This window comes from Danio rerio, chromosome 4 (genome assembly GCF_052040795.2).
Source record: "Danio rerio strain M-AB ecotype USA chromosome 4, GRCz13ab, whole genome shotgun sequence".
In the NCBI taxonomy this organism is placed as follows: domain Eukaryota; kingdom Metazoa; phylum Chordata; class Actinopteri; order Cypriniformes; family Danionidae; genus Danio; species Danio rerio.
Genome location: NC_141024.2, coordinates 2193136 through 2215000, shown reverse-complemented (window position 1 = coordinate 2215000; position 21865 = coordinate 2193136). Strand labels below are relative to the sequence as shown.

The 21865-nt window shown below is 35.5% G+C and overlaps 1 protein-coding gene across 4 annotated transcripts in view; it reads left to right on the top strand.

Annotated features, from left to right (window-relative positions):
• ano6 (anoctamin 6) overlaps positions 1-12321 on the top strand; it is a 33050-nt gene extending 20729 nt beyond the window's left edge. For 2 of the 4 annotated variants that reach the window (XM_087247753.2, XM_088649928.1), the window contains exons 11-20: positions 824-969; positions 1076-1153; positions 2456-2687; positions 4123-4292; positions 5706-5803; positions 6182-6312; positions 6383-6588; positions 8774-8985; positions 10813-10918; positions 11650-12321. In XM_087247753.2, the coding sequence (XP_087103879.2) occupies positions 824-969; positions 1076-1153; positions 2456-2687; positions 4123-4292; positions 5706-5803; positions 6182-6312; positions 6383-6588; positions 8774-8985; positions 10813-10918; positions 11650-11850 (1580 nt within the window). In that variant the 3' untranslated portion in view covers positions 11851-12321. Of the gene's footprint in view, positions 1-823; positions 970-1075; positions 1739-1799; positions 1954-2455; positions 2688-4122; positions 4293-5705; positions 5804-6181; positions 6313-6382; positions 6589-7288; positions 7403-8773; positions 8986-10812; positions 10919-11649 lie in introns of those variants that run through there. The other 2 variants (XM_088649929.1, XR_015942158.1) reach the window with 2 other exon arrangements.
• The last annotated feature ends 9544 nt before the right edge of the window (positions 12322-21865 follow it).

The window sequence follows — 21865 nt, the reverse complement described above, 5'->3', positions numbered from 1 at the left end:
AATGTTAGTGTTATAGTTAATAGTTAATGTTTCAACATTTTCTATTACAATCAAACCTTTAGTATTGTTTAGAAGATCTAACAAAAAACTAAATGAATATATTTGAACTATAGATAAATATATACTAATGATAGATAAATACTATACTGTACTAAATGCATTCCTCATTGTTATTGTTGCTTTATATTTTTTGCACATTTTGGTGAATAAAAATGATTGAGGTCTGATCATTAGCTAAAGTGGACGTATTATTCAAAAATCCCATTTATAAGGGGTGTGTCTTAGTTGTGTGGCAGCAGTATGTGAATATAACCAGCCTCTGATGGTAAAAAAGTTAATTAATTAATTTAATTTATTTATATAAACAGTCTGAGGAGACACTTTGATTGACATTCTCTCTTTGTACGTGTCATCAGAGGGGGAAAGCCCCGCCCATCAGTGATGTATAACTAGCCCTGAGTGAGAGGCAGCCATTCTCCATTAGAGTTTTGATCTGCCTTAAGATAATGTCAGCGACTTAGAGGATTATAAATGTTACGTTTTTTAATCTACCATTTTGCTGACACAAAGGCATTTGTAGCTCCGTCCTTTTCGAAAAGAGCACCATCTCATTTGCATTTAAAGCGACAGTCACCAAATCTACATAATTTGAATCAAAGCCTAACAGGTTCAGTTAGGGTCAGAGAGTTATAAAGCATTATTTGTGTGGTATTGTGTACTGAAACTTCACACACACACACACACTCTAGGGACATCACAGACATTTTACATCTTGTAAAAAGCTCCTGAGGTTTTAATATACAGTATGTTTTATCTTTTACAGTGACTCTGTTCTTGGAGTTCTGGAAACGTTACCAGGCCAAACTGGAGTACAAGTGGGACACAGTGGAGTTTCAGCAGCAGGAGGAGCAGCCCAGGCCTGAATATGAGGCTAGATGCACCTATGAACGATTTAGTCCTATCACACAGGTACCTGTACTGGAAACTCTGGTTTTCACATTGTTTTTACATCAACAATGTGCACATAAACACCTCAGATCTAACCTGTAGCGGGCTTTTGTGTTTCTTTACACAGTCCAATGAGAAGGTGCCGTATACAGCCTGTGGAAAGTGCATGAGAGTGTCGTGTGGCATTGGCACTGTGCTTTTCTGGGTAATGACTGTCCATTATACATTTAATTATGATGATAATTACATCTAAATATAATGATCATCATCTTAAAGTCTGCATTAAATCAAAATGTACGATGTTTATTTTGTTAGTGAAATTGTTAGTCTTAAGGTTAATAATTAATCACTGTTTGTCATAGCTTGTTTTGGTAATCTTTAAATAAAATCTGCCCGTCTGCTTCCGCTTTGAAGTGGCAGTGGATGATGTCAATTTGACAGATTGCGTGAAATATGCTTAGCCGTTAGTTTACTAAAGGTTAAAGATGAGAGGCGGAGCTCATCGCCCCCTACTGTATTCCGTTTTGGTTGGAAATATGTTGTCATACTTTAATAAAACCCCGCCCCCTACTCAATATTCAGTTTTACTTATAAATACGTCATCCTAATAAAATTAGCCCCACCCTCTAATCAATATTCAGTTTTATTTGGAAATACATCATTATAATGAAATTAAACGCCACCCCCTAATAAATTCTTAGGTTTAGTTGGAAATACAACATCATACTAAACTCCGCCCCCTACTCAATATTCAGTTTCAGTTGGAAATACGTCATCACACTGAAATTAAGCTCCACCCTCTAATCAATATTCAATTTTATTTGGAATTGCATCATCATACTGAAATTAAGCTCCACCCACTAATCAATATTAAATTTTATTCGTGAATACATCATCCTAATGAAATTAAACCCCTCCCCTAATCAATACTCAGTTTCAGTTGGAAATACATCATCATACTAAACTCCGCTCCCTACTCAGTATTCAGTTTTAGTCGGAAATACGTCATCATACTGGAATTAAGCTCCACCCTCTAATCAATATTAAATTTTATTTGGAAATACATCATCATACTGAAATTAAGCTCCACCCTCTAATCAATATTCAATTTTATTTGTGAATACATTATCATAATGAAATTAAACCCCACCCCCTAATCAATACTCAGTTTCAATTAGAAATACATCATCATACTAAACTCTGCCCCCTACTCAATATTCAGTTTCAGACTGAAATACATCATCATACTGAAATTAAACTCCGCCCCCTACTTAATATTCAGGTTCAGTCAGAAATACATCATTGTAATGAAATAAATCCCACCCCTACTCAATGCTTGGTTTAAATTGGAAATACATCATCATACCAGTCAGAAATACATCATCATACTGTAATTTAACCCCGCCCCCTACTCAATATTCAGATTCAGTTGGAAATACATATTCATACTGCATTGTTGTTGGAAATGTTAACTGGTATGTACATGCTTCTTTATCATCTTGTGTAGATTCTGTTGATCGTAGCGTCAGTGGTCGGGGTGATTGTGTATCGTTTGGCGATGTTTATGGTGTTCTCGATGCAGCTGCGCTCTGATCTCAATAGAAAAGAGCTGGAGCCGTTCAGAGAGTACATCACGCCTCAGATGGCCACATCCATCACCGCCTCCATCATCAACGTCATCATCATCATGATCCTCAATATTGTCTATGAGAAAGTGGCCGTCTGGATCACAGACTTCGGTCAGTCTCTGGTTTCATCTGATGTTTTTGTGCTAGCCGAACTCCTCTCATATTATATACAGTGGTTAGCACTGTCGCCTCACAGTAAGAAGGTCGCTGATTCGAGTCCCGGCCTGGCCAGTTGACATTTCTCCCCGTTTTGGCGTGGGTTTTCTCCGGGTGCTCTGGTTTCCCTTTACGGTTCAAACACATGCGCTAGAGGGGAATTGGATGAACTAAATTGGCCGTAGTGTATGAAACCTTGTGAAAATGCGAGAGTGTATAGGTGTTTCCCAGTTCTGGGTTGCAGCTGGAAGGGCATCCGCTGTGTAAAAAATTTGCTGGAATAGTTGGCTGTTCATTCCGTTGTTGTGACCCCTGATAAACAAGAGACTACGTCGTCTATGCCGTCCTAAACTATTAGCCTCCATGTATAATTTTTCCTCAGTTTCTTTGTTAGGTAATAAAGTTATTTATTATAATATTTTTGTTTTAATTAAAACCTGGTTTGCTCGTTTATACCGATGGCCACTGCAGAAATGTTCTAACAAACAGGCTGTTGTCATTTGGAGCTTTGGAGACGTAACGTAAATTCCACTTTTAAATAATTAGTCAACTATAGCTTTCGTCATGAGCCACGGCTGTGTTCAAAATGCCATAAATGTTTTCAAAGTGCACTTCGAAGGGAACGCAATTGTCAATATGAAGATACTTACAAATACTACAAAATACTTACAAATTACACATAAGCAAATTACTAATAACAAAGATAACTGTAATGTCGGGTTCTAAGTTTAAATGTTAGAATGTTCTAAATCAATAGGGCATAGGGGGGATAACTGGAAATAGAACACACCCTGAAACTCTGCTTCTAACTACAGCTCTAGAGGTGTAGTTGCAAGTGTACAAATTTGAACAATGAATTCGGAAAATGCCAAATCAACTATGTTTGTAATGACGGAACTTGTGACCTTAGTTAGCTAACTAAAACGCAGCCCTGGTCAACTTCTAACTACAGCTTTAGAGGTTTAGTTGCAAGCATACAAGTTTGCATGACGGATTTGGGAAATGCCAAATCAACTAACTATGTTTGTAATGATGGAACTTGCGACCTTAGTAAGCTAACGATGATTTTTGTAAACGCAGCCCTGGTTAACTATAATATTAATTTAGCCCTGCTGATTCTGTGATTTAAATATTGTAGATTTGCATATTGCAATAGTGATGCTGAAATGATTTATAATGGAGCAATTTTGTATGCAATTAGTGTAGAAATGTGGCATGACCAATTTCTTTATTAAGTAATAAAGTTATTTATTATAATATTTTAGTTTTAATTACAACCTGATTTGCTTGTTTATATCGATGTCAACGTGGCATGGGGGAAAACAAGTAACATGTAAAGCTGTTTAATTTAGTTCATCATTAATTGTTGCCTTTTTTGTGCATGTTTCAGAGCTGCCACGGACAAAAACAGAGTATGAGAACAGCCTGACGCTCAAGATGTTCCTCTTTCAGTTCGTCAATTTTTACTCGTCTTGTTTCTACATCGCCTTCTTCAAAGGGAAGATTGTTGGTTATCCAGGAGAACCCGTCTACTGGTTAGGAAAGTTTCGCAATGAGGAGGTGAGAGATGGGGAAGATACTACAGGCAAAACGATATGTAAATCATCAGACATTTGGATAGTAGAGTCTACACACCTTTTGTTTTAGTTTTTTCTACTGTACCATCATCTCAGGCAGTTTACACATCAGTTTGTGATATTAACCATTTTCAGTGATATTAACCATTTCAGATTCACTCATTTGTGAGTGTCGAGTAAAAATGATTTAAAAGTACATATTTTTATGGTTTTCTAACAGTATACAGACACAGAGCTTTTTAAACTTTTAACAATTAAATGTAAAATAACACTGTGCAGTCTGAAATAAATAAATAAATCTAAAATAAACTCTTAACTTGTACCCAAATGGTTTGAATTCAACGTTAAATGCAAACCTTAAAAACACATGCAAATGTAGGCTTACACGCTAATTAAACTTTGCAATGACTTGCTGTTAACATTCTGGGGTGTGTTACTGGGGTGCAAATTAATTGAAATGTATGTAAACAACACATACAGGGCCTATATATGTTTCCTTTACAAATATTATTGAGAATTTTGCATATAAAATCTCTTAGCTAACAGGTATTCTAATCTTATATCTAAATCATATAAATCGTTAATGGTTGTAAGGCTAATTTACAGTAGGCTATTTATTAACAAAAGAAAAAACTTTATTATCATTATCAACCTTTATTATCATTATTAAACATAGTACATGTTTAATCATTAATATTATGTTGGGTATTGTGTATTTTTTTATTTGTTATTATTTTTGAAAAGTCTACTTTTACTATTTGACATGTTCAAACCACTGCAGAAATGTTCTAACCAACAGGCCCATGTCATATACAGTACAGATACATTTCTAAATTAATAACCTACTACAAATTAAAAGCATTAACGTAGGCAGTATTTGTTTTCACAAGCCTGGGAGACGTAACATAAATTCCGCTTTTAAATAATAGGTCACCTATAGCTTTTGTCTTGAGCTACACGGCTCTGTTTAAAATGGCATAAATGTTTCAAAGTGCTCTACAAAAAAAGGGCCGGATTGGCTAATTCATAAATGAGATGACTGTAATGATTAGGGCATAGGGGGGATAACTGGGAATAGAACACAGCCCGGAACTCTGCTTCTCACTACAGCTCTAGAGGTTTAGTTGCAAGCGTACAAATTTGAACGATGGATTCGGGGAATGCCAAATCAACTATGTTTGTAATGACGGAACTTGCGACCTTAGTTAGCTAACTATGGTTTTTGGAAATGCACCCCTGGTCAACTATAATACCAATTTAGCTCTGCAGATCCTGTGATTTTAACACTGTAGATTTGCATATTGCAATAGTGATGCTGAAATAATTTATAATGGAGCAATTTGTTATGCAATTAGTGTAGAAATGTGGCATGACATTAAAACGCTGTTGTGTTCAGTGTGATCCTGGTGGCTGTCTGACTGAACTGACCACACAGCTGTCAATCATTATGACTGGAAAGGCCATCTGGAACAACATACAGGAAGTCCTGCTGCCGTGAGTTTCACACACACAGGAAGCACACCAGTCTGACTGCGCTTTTCAGTCAAAGTGAAAGTCTGCAATACGCTTCCTCTGCTTAGTTCTAAAATACATACATAGTATATTAAAATACATGCATAGACACCGGCTTATCCCAAAAGATAATGTAACGATGCACAAGAGGCATCATTATGCAAAATTATATTTCTCCGCTTTTATTTACATTTGAACAAAAACTTTAAGTCGAAATTTGCTAGGGGTATGAATAAATTCAGGCTTCATTATATATCAACATTTACAGTAAAAGTAATATTTTCTCTTCAAATTGTAATATAAAATGTAGTGTTTGCCATCAGTAAAAAGCGCTTCATTAATAAGCGATGGTGTTTCTAGGTGGCTGAAGAATCTGATGTTTCGTCATTGCACCCAGGTGGGATCAGAAAAAGCGATTCCTCGCTGGGAACAAGACTATCAGCTCCAGCCGATGGGAACACTCGGCCTGTTTTATGAATATCTGGAGATGGGTAAGATGTCAAAATCAAACATTTTATCTCCGTGAGTTTCAGGATTATCTGAATGTCTGCTGCCTTCCAGTGATCCAGTTTGGCTTTGTGACTCTGTTTGTGGCGTCTTTCCCGCTGGCTCCTCTTCTGGCGCTGGTCAATAACCTGTTTGAGATCCGTGTGGACGCCTGGAAGTTCACCACTCAGTTTCGTAGGATTGTCCCAGAGAAAGCTCAGGACATCGGAGCCTGGCAGCCCATCCTGCAGGGGGTGACCATTCTGGCGGTGGTCACTAATGTAAGTCCAGAACATGGATTTCTTCATTTGAATTTGCTGATGTTGATTCTTAAATATTGAACATTTTTATTTTAGTCACTGCTGTTTTCTAAACTGCACTGAACATTAGTTGTATGCATGCCTAGCTTCTAGCTTTTAATATTAAAATAACGTTTATGAACTGAAAATGTACTTTACTTTATTTAAATGTACATGAATGGAGTTAACTTGTTAACAAAGGTTCTGCGGTAGAACCACGCCTCACTTTGTCTCCTTAACCAATCACCCACTCCCTAAAACGTATTTAAGGCAGACTAGCCATCTAGCACTGTTTTGAACCTTCCCTTCCTCCCTCTATTTCCTCACTTCCCATTCACAATCACATAATCTTCTTTTCACTTTTAGGTTGAATTGGGGGGTTCAATCACTCTACCAAATTATTACAGAGGCGGTACCCCCACTCTGAGTTTCAGGTAAGAGAACAGTTGGATAAAGGGGAAGAGAAGTAAGAGGATAAACAGTGAACAGGTAGGTAGGTTGATCGGGCATCCTAATGCACCCCTGGTCAACTATAATACCAATTTAGCTCTGCAGATCCTGTGATTTTAACACTGTAGATTTGCATATTGCAATAGTGATGCTGAAATAATTTATAATGGAGCAATTTGTTATGCAATTAGTGTAGAAATGTGGCATGACATTAAAACGCTGTTGTGTTCAGTGTGATCCTGGTGGCTGTCTGACTGAACTGACCACTCAGCTGTCAATCATTATGACTGGAAAGGCCGTCTGGAACAACATACAGGAAGCCCGATCCTAATGCCCGATCAACCTACCTACCTGTTCACTGTTTATCCTCTTACTTCTCTTCCCCTTCATCCCACTGTTCTCTTACCATCCCCTTCATCCCTACACCACTAAAATAAAGTCTAGCTCAAAGTGTGGGGTGGTCCATGTGGATTTGAAATTGAAACTGAATCAAACTGCAAACTAGTTTACCTTAAATTTTATTATACAAATCAGTGTTAAATTGACTTGAATCAAGATCAGAATTGAATTGCAAGTTTGTGAATAGAAAATGATACCAGATGTTTATATGAATTAATGGATACTGAATCAAATTTAATTGAGATCAGAACTTAATCAAAATGCATGCTTGCGTATCAGAAATGTACTTTTTGAATTCATATTGAATTGAATTAAGAATGGGTCTGAACTGAATCGCAATCTTGCAAGTGTACTTCATATATTTCCAAATAAATCGGATCAAAATTTATCAGGATCAGTATTAATTTGACCAAAAATGTACTGTACCTGATATATGTCCAACTGAATCAATATCTTTTTTAATTGAATTGAGACTGCAAATAAATTGAAGCTCAAGATTTTGAATGAAACACCTAATATATATTTGATATATATTCAAATTAATGAAGTACAATTTTACTGTATATGATATGAAGCCAAAAGATTCATTATTAAACTGAATCCAAATATGCAAAATAACCAAGACTGACATTTAAATCAAACTGCAGACTTTCAAATCAAAAATGTACTTTACTAATTGATTTGAATCTAATTGAACTGTTTTGTGAACAAAAAATGTACTGTATCTTTATTAAATATAAATCAATTGATATTAAACTTGAATGTCAGATGGATGGAACTGAATCAAATCGCAAGCTTGTGAATCAAAAATATCTGTCATGTATGTGCATTTAACTCTAAATCAAATCAAACTGAAGCAAAATTGAATCAAATGAGTCATTAAATTTGACTCCCGTTCAGTTGTTTTTGTATTTGAGCGATTTGGATTTTGTTCACTGTTCAAAATTATTGACCCTTTCTGTACATTATTTATTCTTTTTCAGTTATTTCATATTTAACAGATTTATTAATTCATCATTTGGGCTAGAAGAATATCTAGTCAAATATGTGCTGTCATCATGGCGAAGATGAGAGAAATTAGTTATTAGAAATGACTTATTAAACTATTATAATTAGAAATGTGTTGAAAAAAATCTCTTCTTTAGACAGAAATTGGGGGAAAAACATACAGGGGGGCTGATCATTCTGACTTCAACTCTATTATCAAACTGAAGCTTGTAAAATTGAATCAAATGAGTCATTCAATTTGGCTCAGGTTCAGTTCAGTTGTTTTTGTATTTGTGTGATTTATATTATATATCCTTTTTTCTCTCTCCAGACTGCTATCATCGCCTTCACTTCTGACATGATCCCTCGTCTGGTTTATTATTGGGCTTTTTCTGTCAGTCCTTACGTAGAGAACTCAAACCACACCATGGCCGGCTTCATCGACAGCTCTCTGTCTGTTTTCAACATTAGTCACTTTGACAATAAAACCAGACCTCGAGACGACATCAAACCGATCTGGTTTAACAACATCACCACGTGCCGGTGAGTCAGTCTATGATCATCTACTATTTAAACATTTGTGATGAGGAGAGATTAACCAGTGTGATTCCAATGTTATAAATGCAACATGTGCAGTAAGATCTCAAAACACACTTTCTAATGTGAGTTTCTATGTTAACTTTATAATGAAACAGTATGGAGTCAGAGTTATGAGATCAAACAAATATCAATCTGTCAACATGTTTAATATTTTTAAATGAGGAAAATAAAGATGTGTTATGAATTACAATTTACAACATACTTTGGAGAAATTCAGTGAATTTAACAGCACAACCCAAAACAAACCATGCTAATCACAATGAGAAGAGTCGACTCACTATAGAACAAACATGATTCATTTTATCTTATATTTATGAGGGAAAAACTTTTCCCAGGGACGGGTTGCAGCTGGAAGGGCATCCGCTGTGTAAAACGTATGCTGGATAAGTTGGCGGTTCATTCCGCTATGGCGACCCCTGATTAATAAAGACACTAAGCTGAAAAGAAAATGAATGAATGAATGAGGGAAAAACTTGGTTATGGATGTGACCAATGTAAAATTGGCACTTGGTAAATCAAATATAACAATTAAAAACATTGACAGAGACATTTTTGAGTGTTTTTACAGCACTGTAAAATACAAGCCTAAGCAAAAAAACAAAGGGTTCAGCTTTTTAGGGTTTTGCATGGAATTGCTTAAAAATGCTTGCATTGGGTCATGCACAATAAAATGCACTGTATAAAGATGCACATTACTGTGCACATAAAATGCACAAACAAAGACTATAAGTGAGCTGTGAGACCTGGGTCATTTACATAAAAAGTGCAGAGCGTCAGTAGATTTGCATAGAAAATGCAAATGTTTGATTAATAATACGGGGAGTGGACAGAGACGTTTGGTTAGGATTGATTTGTAGTTATAAGCTGGAATTCAGTCATTTATTCTTCAAGGAGCCATTTAGAAACTTAAAAACACAACTTTTTTTAATAAAGATTGTTATTGTTAGCCTAGGGGCGGCACGGTGGCACAGTGGGTAGCACAATTGCCTCACAGCAAAAAGGTCGCTGGTTTAAGCCTCGGCTGGGTCAGTTGGCGTTTCTGTGTGGAGTTTGCATGTTCTCCCCTTGTTCGTGTGGGTTTCCTCCGGGTGCTCCGGTTTCCCCCACAGTCCAAACACATGCGCTATAGGGGAACTGATCAACTAAACTGGCCAGAGTGTGTGTGTGTGTGTGTGTATGTGAATGAGTGTGTATGGGTGTTTCCCGGTATAAGCCGAAAAGAAAATGAATTGTTAGCCTAAAGAGCTATTTCTGCCTCATTGAAACAAGTGTTCTTTTATAAATTGATGTGTATATGTGTTGGTTTAGTGATGTTTAATTATGCTTAGCTTTAATAAAACTGGTTTATTTAAATGTTTATTTGGCTATATAATAATTTTTATCGTAATAATAATAACAGCATTTTTTAAAAATATATAAACATATATAATTGCATTAATTAGCATAAATAATTTGCCATTATTTCTATTTTTACTTTATGTAATGCTTGCTAATGCTAAAATTAAAGTTGTATATAAATATTACAGAATGTACATAAATTGTTCTAATTTTACAATATAATATAATTTATAAATTGTTGCTTAATTTATAATGTGTAGATATCTGTAGCTCCAAACAAATCAAGAGCCAAACTTTATTGAATTGGCATGCTTTTACTTTTATTTTAAAGAGAAATATCCGGATGAATCGATATTAAATCAAACTGATTCAGCTACGAACTCAATTGCGATCTTGTGAATAAAAATATTCTGTATTCTGTTTTCTTCTCAGGTATCGAGATTACAGGAATCCCCCCGATCATCAGAACCCATATCAGTTCAATGTTTATTACTGGCATGTCATCGCCGCCAAACTGGCTTTCATGATCGTGGTGGAGGTACGTGACTTAAGATCATCTTATGATTTATTTGACATTTTTGACAGTAAAAAAATCAGTCTTTAATCAAGTGTTGAACTGCGAGAGTGTGTCTGAGCCTCGGACATTATCAGGAAGGCTATTCCAGAGTTTAGGAGCCATAAATGAGAAGGCTCGACCTCCTTTAATTGACTTTGCTGTTCTAGGTACTACCAGAAGCCCTGAGTTTTGAGATCTTAAAGAGCGAGTTGGATTGAAGTGAGACAGAAGCTTGGTTAGATAAACAGGAGCTAGATTATTTAAAGCTTCATAGATAAGAAGCAATATTTAAAAAATTGATAGGAAACTTAACAGGCAGCCGGTGTAAGGAGGATAAAATTGTAAAGTTTTTTTTTCTTTTGTTTTGATCATTGAGCTGACAGAAGCCTGTAGGGACTGATTATCATGTTGTATTAGCCCAGTGTTAATGCTAGTTCAGTTAAAGGTTATAAATGTGCAGGGTTTCTCTCAGCACATTACATATTTCCCCAAATTCACGCTATCTTGTTTATTAGGAGTATGATCTTATTCTGCATCCCTAATCCTACCCAAAACCTAAACCCAAGTTCTAACTTACTATAAACAGCTAGTTAGTATTTTATTAAGTTAGCAGTGTTTTATTAAGCCTGTAGGGACGGTTTATCATATTATATTAATGCTCGTGCAGTTGAAGGTCATGACTGTGCATTTTATTTCCCTCCTCCTCCTCTCAGCACATTGTGTATTTCACCAAGTTCATGCTGTCCTACTTGATCCCGGATGTTCCCGAAGCTCTGAACGAGCAGATCAAACGTGAGCGATTCCTGACGCGGGACATCCTAAACAACAGCCAGTTGACAGACCTGATAAAACCCATCCGAGAGAAACTGCAGACGGACGTGGCAGACTTCACTGAGCTGGAGGAGCTGTTATAACGACACAGTGATGTAACGCACAACTCAATCCCAACACTGCATACACCGTAGGAAATGTCTCTCAATGCACAGCTGCCTTATTCAGTGATTCACAAGTGTTTTCTGTTTGTTTATTTAAGTTGTGAATTGCATTATGGGATGTTGATCTCTGCTCTGTCCACTTTCGATGTCGAAAATTCAACTCTGCAGTTTAACAAAGTGACTTTTAGTGACATTTTATTAGTTTAAAATAATATATAGAGATAAATAAGGGTGTAAAATAAGATAAAAGTGGTGCAAGGTGTTATATAGCGTAATACACAACACAAACCCAGACAATATATCACTACAAACTATTAAAAATGCTAATAAAAATCAGTTTTTACAGGTTTTAAGGTTAACATTTTATGGAAGAATGATCAAGATCCCATAATGCAAGTCAAATAACAAAATATGACCGGGACGGTGACTCAGTGGTTAGCACTGTGGCCTCACAGCAAGAAGGTCACAGTTTCAAGTCCTGGCTTGGTCAGTTAGTATTTCTGTGTGGAGTTTGCATGTTTTCCCTGTGTTGGCGTGGGTTTCCCCCACAGTCCAAACACATGCGCTATAGGGGAACCGATGAACTAAATTGGACGTAGTGTGTGTGTATGTGTATGGGTGTTTCCCAGTGCTGGGTTGCAGCTGGAAGGGCATCCGCTGTGTAAAACACACGCTGGAATAGTTGGCGGTTCATTCCGCTGTGGCAACCCCTGATAAAATAGGCGACCCCTGATAAAAAGGGACTAAACCAAATGAAAATGAATGAGTGAATCTTTCATTGCAGCCAAACTAAAAGAAACACCTGTATAATTCTTACAGACTTTTTAAGAAAGACTTTCTCCAGAAGACAATATTAGAAACATTTCTTTGCTCTGTTAAACATGACTTGGAAATAAGTGAAGTTTCACAAACTAATTTCAAGAGGAGCACGTGATGCGATTGATCGCAGATGGTCTCTCATCTATAATTATTAGTTAACACATCAGATTAATCCAAACTCACTATAAGTAGCCTGGCTAAAGCTGTGGTCACACTGCACTTTTCTCCCCATAGACTTCCATTCATACGCACTCAAATGTGTCAGACCGAAAACGCAGGCTCGTGCGACAAGTTTTGCAGTTTGCTGCATGTGTGAGACCAATCAAGGATCAAAACATGACCTCTCTGAACAGAAATGTAGATATGGACCAATTGCTCGCTTGTTTAAATGTCTAATCATCTTGTTTAAATGTCTAATCACCTTTTCGCAGCGCCGTACGCAGTGTAAGGGAGTAACTAGTTGCACGTACGTAATTACGTTTTGTCATTTAATTACAAAATAAAAGTTACAGTAATTCGTTACAGTCACTAAGAAAAATGTGCAATTAAATTACAGTTACTTGTGAAAATGTTAAAGATTACAAATGGGGTTACATCTAAAAATGTTCTTAAAAATCTGGGATATGTTGAATGGTATTAATCTGTTGATTTGCCTGTTTTTGATATGCACGATGCCTTCTGCTAAGGTCATTTATTAAGGTGGTGCTATTCTGATGCTTTTGATTTGCGGCGCACCAACGGTCATAAATCCCGGGGGGGGAACATGTCCTCGGTATAAATGCTTAAAAATAATTTAGTTAAAAATGTCCATCAGAAACTTGAAAGTAATCAAATGTAATTAGTTACTTAACTTTTATAAAGTAATCGAAAAGTAGTTTAACTTATTACATTTTAAATACGGTAATTTGTAATCTGTAATCTATTACATTTCCAAAGTAACCTCCCCAACACTGGTCGTACGACAGAATTTCGCAAGCTCAAACACTAGTGTGACTGCGGCTTAAGGCTGCTTTCACACCTGTGAATCGATTCAGTTGTTCCGAAACAGAGATTAAAATAGTTACATTGTTGCTCTTTGCTCTTGGAGTGGTTCGCTTTCACACTGCAAAGTTTCTAATCGGACCAAAAGAGCTAAAACAAGTCACGTGCGAGTAAACTCTCCTTACATTGGTCAGAGTGTCAGGGTTTATTTTGCAGCGTCCCGCTCAGCTGTCAGGAGAGGTGGTGGTTTGGTGATGATTGACAGGGTGCGCGCGTGACGTGTCTGAGGAGAGACACGGTGGGGAGGGGTGAGAAGGGTGCGCGACGATGCCTATTCGAGGACTGGGAGAGAGACGCGAGATTACCGGGAGATCATCACTCGTTTGCGGGCATCCGGAGACTCGCGAAACTTCCCGCCCTACTCACAATTCTCTCTACATATAGCCGTAAGCCTATTTACATATCCATAAAACACTGTGATATAACCGCGCTCGGATCGGATCGCTTTCTCACTGCAATCGAACCGCTCCAGGGTTCGTTTCAATCGAGCCGAGACCACCTCATTCAAGTGATCTACTTTGGCGCGGAACAGAGCGCGATTGCCCTGTTCACATATGCCAATCGAACCGCGCTAACTGGGCAAACGAGACACGTTCCGAAACAAAAGTGTAGGTGTGAAAGCACCCTAAAACTACTCCCTTACCTTCGTTTTGTGAAGAAACACCCCTTTCACCCTATCTCCCCCTTTCCCCCTTTAACATAGGGAGCTCTCCAAAAATACCTGATCTCGTACCCCTCTTACATCATACCTGCCAACATTTAGTTAGTAAATCTGTGAGACCGGCGAAGTGAAGTGTGGGGGGGTTGGGGTGTTCGGGACTGTGAAGGGGGAGCGTTGTGCTGTGCGGGGAGCAGGTATGGAGATGGTTGCGCGACTGTGCCAAAAAGCTTGCCGGACTGTAGAGGGAGTGGGGGAGGGGGTGTAATTCTGGGATTTTTCTGGGAGACAACAATACGGGAGATGGGTTTAAAATAGGGGAGACTGCTGGGAAAAACAAGAGTGTATGCAGGTATGCCTTACATGCTTATTGACCAGGCGGGAGCCATGGGCTCAATTATCTCCGAGCTCAGGGTTCTCTCCTGGACAACATCCCAAACCTATTATTATCAAGCAATATCTAAGCGTGCACGCTTAAATTGAATTTTGTCTAAAACTGTATAGCAAATCACGTTTCAGAAAGCACTCTGTCATTATAACTCACAACATCAACAGCCTTGCTTTGACAATCAAAATATGAAGAGTTCATATGCAGAAACCTCCAAATTAGGGTCTTGGAGAGCCGGTGTCCTGCATAGTTTAGCTCAGGGGTTACCAACCTTTTGGAAACTGAGAGCTATTTCTTGGGTACCGATTAGTGTGAAGGGCTACCAGTTATTAAATAACACATTTTTCTTAATTTACTTTCAATTATATGTTAATATTAATAATTAATAATATTCATCTATGTGAAGACATTGATCATGTTCATGATTTCTCACAGTAGTTGTCAACAATGACTTAACAATTTAGATAAATATGCAACACTTCATTTGTCTGAAATTGTTTTAAAGTTTTTTTTTAATATATAACAAAGTAATTTTCAGATTTACACCAATGCAAGTGTGATTTAAGAGGAATACCTATAAAAATATTAGATGCAGCTTACTCATATGTGGTGCTATGCTGAGCTATTTTTATAACAGGCGACTCATGTGAACCTGGCATGTTGGTGTCCCCTGGTTTAGCATCAACCTCCATCAACACACTTGCCTGGAGGTTTTATTACACCAAGAAAGAGCTTGATTAACCGGTTCAGGGGCCTCATGTATGAAGACTTGCGTAGAAATCTTACTAAAACATTGCGTACGCACAAAGCTGTAAATGTGCGTACGCAAAAAAAAATTCAGATGTATGAAACACTGCGTACGCCGAGTCTCACGCATATTCTTTTGTACATCCGAATGAACGTGAAACTGAGCGCAACATACACGAGCACAAAACCCCTCCCTGCCTCCTCCCCCGTATGAATATGCTAATGACTATGCTAATGGCAAAACCCAACGAAAAAGCAACGGCAAAAAGAGAAACTTTGAACAGAATGTGAATTAAAGGTGCTGCTTTCGGAGGTAGACCAGAGAAAAGCGGTGTTATTTGGAAGTTTGTTCTCCGGAATTAACAACAAAAGAAAAAAAATAGAGTGGGAGAGTTTAGCTGATGCGGTCAACACAGTTGGGTCTGAACATCGCACTGAGTGCATTAAAAAAGAAATAGTGTTGTTTGTAGGTGTGAAATGTTGAAGCACCTACAACAGTCTAAGTGGCGCAGCTCGTATGACGCATGTCAACATGTTATGACGTGTTCGAGCATGAACTCTGCTACCTATCAGATTTTGCCAACTATTTATCACAAGAAAGACAAGTAGGAATCATTAATAAGTCTGTGCATCATATTTTATTTGCACATTTAGTGAATGGAAATGTTTCTGATTCACGCATGCAAATTCATCTTCAGATAGTGTCTTTATAGCAATGTGTGTGCAGTAGATCGCTCAGATTACATTGGGAAAACAGGCGACCGCTGCAATTTGCGCTTTAATGTTTAGCTGGTCAACTGTATGGTATGGAAACCTTATATATACCTGCTAGATGAACCCGTCTCATACAGCTGCCATTGCAAGGCTCAGACACTTTGTAGAGAGCAATTTAACACAACTGCCTCTAGGAGTCGCCAATGGAAATAAAACAGACACGCACAAAAAATGTGCGTACGCCAGTGAAGCTGTGCACATTCCCACGTTCAGTTCATTGTTAGTAAATCCAAACGTGAGCGATTCTGAGCGTGCAACCTGGCGTACGCAAAGTTTTTGTGCGTACGCAGCATTGATACATGAGGCCCCAGGTGTGTTTAATTGGGGTTGGAACTAAATTATGCAGGACATCAGCTCTTCAGGACCGAGTTTGTGCACCCCTGCTCCAAATGCTGTCTGAAATGTTCTTCTAAAATGAGCTCTTCTTCAGGCTGATATGTGTAGGTTCAGTCGTCCTACTGCTGTGGTCAGTGGTGTAGTGGTTAGTGTGTCGACACATGCACTCCAGTGCTCACGGCGACCCGAGTTCAAATCCCGCCTTGCAGTCCTATGCCGATCCTTCCCCTCTCTGTGCGTTCCTGGCGATAATCTTAGCACTTATTTACATATAATATATAATGAAGACTTTTTTTATTGCAAAGAACCATGCAAAAAAAAGTAGCATCACTTTTAAGTATTCAAGCTTTAATTCTGACTATTAACCAGTGGATAATTACCTGCCTATTATAAAGATATTAGCTGTTTATTAATATTATAAAGCGCTTATTCTGCGTGCTCTTATTCTACATACCCAATACTCAAACACAACCACTACCCTAATAACTATTATTTAGCAGCTACTGTAGGCAAAAATCAGTTGATGATAAGAGTAATTAATAATCCTTCCTTGTATTATTTGAAGTATTTCATTAATAGGTTATCACTAGATAACATGAACTAATGTCCTTAATATGTATTTTCCGAATTCGCTGTTACATCATTAAAGTCAAATGTGATTTGTAAACATTATTTAATGAATTAATCAATAATTTTTCATTGATTTTAATGTATTAACATAAGTGTTGCTCGCTATTAGTTGCTTTGATAATTAATTAAATCCTATAATATGCAATGAGCTGCATAATACTGATATATATATATATATATATATATATATATATATATATATATATATATATATATATATATATATATATATAGTTTTATTAATATATATAATATAAAAGCAGATATGTTCACCTCTTCACAATATGCAAAATCTGCTAGAAACTATGAAAGAGATATATTTGACTATCAAATGCTGACAAATGAGTTTCTATAAAATAAACCCAGCACTTACAAATATATATACTAACAAAAGAAAGATTTATTGACCTGTACTGTGGTGTTTATGCTGTTTATCTACCTTGGAGTATATGAATATGGTGTTTATAGTTAAGGTTTGTTATGTTAATAATATGAGAGTATTTCCATGATACTGTCACACATGATACTGTGAGCACAAGATGTCATACGTTACGTTTTTGTTGAAATTTTACTCATGGTTTGTTTGTTTGTATTACATTTTTGTTTGTTGCATATTTGTTAAATGTGATGTTTTTATATATATACACACCTATATTTGCACTTATATCGACTGCTTTTTTTATAGAAAGAAATAAACGGGTACTGTTGTACAGTGTTGAACGTTTCATTGACAGCTTTCCATTTGAGGCGCCACTGCTCGAACTGCAATCAATTAAACGTTTAATTGATTTTTTATCCAGTTCATTTGTTATATTTGATCATATTGCATAACTTTTACAGACATAAATAATTTTTTTAAGGATTTTGTAAAGCTATTTTGAGCTATTTACAGTATTTCATTTCAAATTGTCAGATTCCCAGCTGCTTTAACTTCACTAGAATCAGTTATAAATTATTTTTATTAAATTAATTGATAGTATATTATGTCACATTAAATTACAATAATTTTCCTGACATTTTTTAATTTGTTTGGTGATTTATTTAAAGCTATTGTGAATTATTTGCAGTATTTTATTGTCTGTTCTGTAATTCACAGATTTCACCACAGGATGGCGCCACTATTTTAACCTCACTAGAATTAATTATATATTTAATTTATTCTTTAATTAAATCAATTAGAATTATGTTATATTGTATTGTATTATTTTGCTTTTCCTGACATTATTTTGTTTGATGTTTATTTTGTTTTTATTTTGAGTTATTTGCAGTTTTTGATTTGTTGCTCTGTAATTCTCAGATTTCCCCACAGGAGGGCGACACTGCTCTAACTTCACTAGAATCGACTATATATGTAATCTATTTTTATTTAATTTATTTATTATATTTTATGTTGTTACTTTTCCAAGCATTATTTATTTTCATGATTTTTATTTTTAATTATTTGCACTATTGGATGTGTGGTGCTATAATTCCCAGATGACCTGCTGTTTTAACTTCATTAGAATAAATTATAAATTATTTTTATTAAATTAACTGATATTATATTATATCACATTAAATTACAATAATTTTCCTGACATTTTTTTATTTGTTTAGTGATTTATTTAAAGCTATTTTTAATTATTTGCAGTATTTTATTGTCTGTTCTGTAATTCACAGATTTTACCACAGGATGGCGCCACTATTTTAACCTCACTAGAATTAATTATATATTTAATTTATCTTTTTATTAAATTAATTGGCATTATGTTATATTGTGCTATAATATTTTACCTTTGCTGACATTATTTTGTTTGATGTTTATTTTATTATTATTTTGAGTTATTTGCAGTTTTTGATTTGTTGCTCTGTAATTCACAGATTTCCCCACAGGAGGGCGACACTGCTCTAACTTCACTAGAATTAACTATATATTTAATTTATTTTTATTTAATTCATTTATTATATATTATATTGTTACTTTTCCTAGCGTCATTCATTTTTGTAATAATTTTTCTTTTTAATTATTAGCAGTATTTGATGTGTGGTGCTGTAATTTCCAGATTTCCCGCCGTTTTAACTTCACAAGAATAAATTATAAATTATTTTTATTAAATTAATTTATATTATATTATATCACATTAAATTACAATAATTTTCCTGACATTTTTTAATTTGTTTAGTGATTTATTTACAGCTATTTTGAATTATTTGCAGTATTTTATTGTCTCTTCTGTAATTCACAGATTTCACCACAGGATGGCGCCTCTATTTCAACCTCACTAGAATTAATTATATATTTAATTTACCTTTTTATAAAATCAATTGGCATTATGATATATTGTGCTGTAATATTTTACCTTTGCTGACATTATTTTGTTTAATGTTTATTTTGTTTTTATTTTGAGTTATTTGCAGTTTTTGATTTGTTGCTCTGTAATTCACAGATTACCCCACAGGAGGGCGACACTGCTCTAACTTCACTAGAATTAACTATATATTTAATTTATTTTTATTTCATTCATTTATTAAATTTTATGTTTTTACTTTTCTTGGGGTCATTTATTTTAGTAATAATTTTCCTTTTTAATTATTTGCAGTATTTGATGTGTGGTGCTGTAATTCCCAGATTTCCTCCTGCTCTAACTCACTAGAATCAATTATAAATGATTTTTATTAAACTAATTGATATTATATTATATAAAATTAAATTACAATAATTTTCCTGACATTTTTTAATTTGTTTAGTGATTTATTTAAAGCTATTTTGAATTATTTGCAGTATTTTATTGTCTGTTCTGTAATTCACAGATTTCACCACAGGATGGCGCCACTATTTTAACCTCACTAGAATTAATCATTTATTTAATTTACTCTTTAATTAAATTAATTTGCGTTATGTTTTATTGTATTATATTATTTTACTTTTCCTAACATTATTTTTTTTGATGTTTATTTTGTTTTTATTTTGAGTTATTTGCAGTTTTTGATTTGTTGCTCTGTAATTCACAGATTTCCCCACAGGAGGGCGACGCTGCTCTAACTTTACTAGAATTAACTATATATTTAATTCTTTATTTTTTCATTCATTATATATTATATTGTTACTTTTCCTAGTGTCGTTCATTTTTTAAATAATTATTCGTTTTAATTATTAGCAGTATTTGATGTGCGGTGCTGTAATTGCCAGATTGCTTTAACTTCGCTAGAATCTTTTATAAAATATTTTTATTAAATTATTGATATTATATTATATTACATTAAGTGACAAAAAATTTCCTGACATTTTTTAATTTGTTTAGGGATTTATTTAAAGCTATTTTGAATTATTTGCAGTATTTTATTGTCTGTTCTGTAATTCACAGATTTCACCACAGGATGGCGCCACTATTGTATCCTCACTATATATTTAATTTATTTTTTATTTTATTCATTCATTATATTTTATGTTGTTACTTTTCCTGGTGTCATTTATTTTTGTAATAATTATTCTTTTAAATTATTTGCAGTATGAGTTTTTTCTTTATTTAATTTGTTATATATTATATTTTGTTACTTTTCCTGGCATTCTTTAGCTTTTTTAAAAAGTCTTTTTCTGCAGATTATATGCTCGGGTCTAACTCTGCCTCTGCTCTTACTTACAAAACCTGCATCACATATCAGCACACCAGTGGCTTAGTGATCTGAACATCAGCCAGTGATCTGAGAGTTGTAGATAGCCTCTTGTTAGTCATTTTAATGGTTACACCTTTAATAAAACAGACAAAATGACCAGAAATCAGTAGTAAGTGTGAACATGAGTGGCTCAGTGGAAAGACATGAGTCTATCATCTGAGGAGCACAGGTTCAAGTCACTCTGTAGATGAAGTTTACCATGGAATAAAAACACAAAATTAGCAAACCAAAAACCTTTATAAGAGCAGTGAAGCATTAATGGTTGAGTGGGCTGCACATTCGCCCTTGATCTGAGAGTTGCAGGATCAATTCCCTCTTATAGATGAACTTCACTAGTTTCACCAACAATTAAAAAGGCAAAACTACCAACATGTACACTTAGTCTGAGAGCGTCAGTGGCTCAGTGGTCTGCACATCAGCCTATGAACTGGCAATTGCATGTTCAAGTCAGCCTTTTAGATGAATTTTCAGATCGAACCTGGGGAAAAAAAAAAAAAAAAAAAAAGGCCAACATTACCAAAAAACATGTATGCATACTGAAGCAGCAGTGGCTCACTGGTCTGTAGGTCAGCTTGAGATTGGCAAGTTTGAGCTTCAAAGCCTGCTTTAGATGAAACTTGAATCTTTGTCTGCCAAAAAGAAAGATAAAATGAGCAAAAACACATGTTGAGTATGAGCACACCAGTGGCATAGTGGTCTGTTTGTCAGCCTAATGATGCTGAACGTCCAGGTTTAACCTTTACCTGAAATTTCAGCAGTTCCTGTTCACCCACAAGAAAAAAGACAAAATAACCAAAAATCTGTACAGAGCATGAGTGCAGCAGTGGCGTAGTGGTCTGATCATGACAGGACATGATACATGATATGGAAGTTACAGGTTCAAGACCCACTTTAGCTGAAATTCATGCAGTTTCCTGCAAGAACAAATATAAAGTAAGCAGAAATCA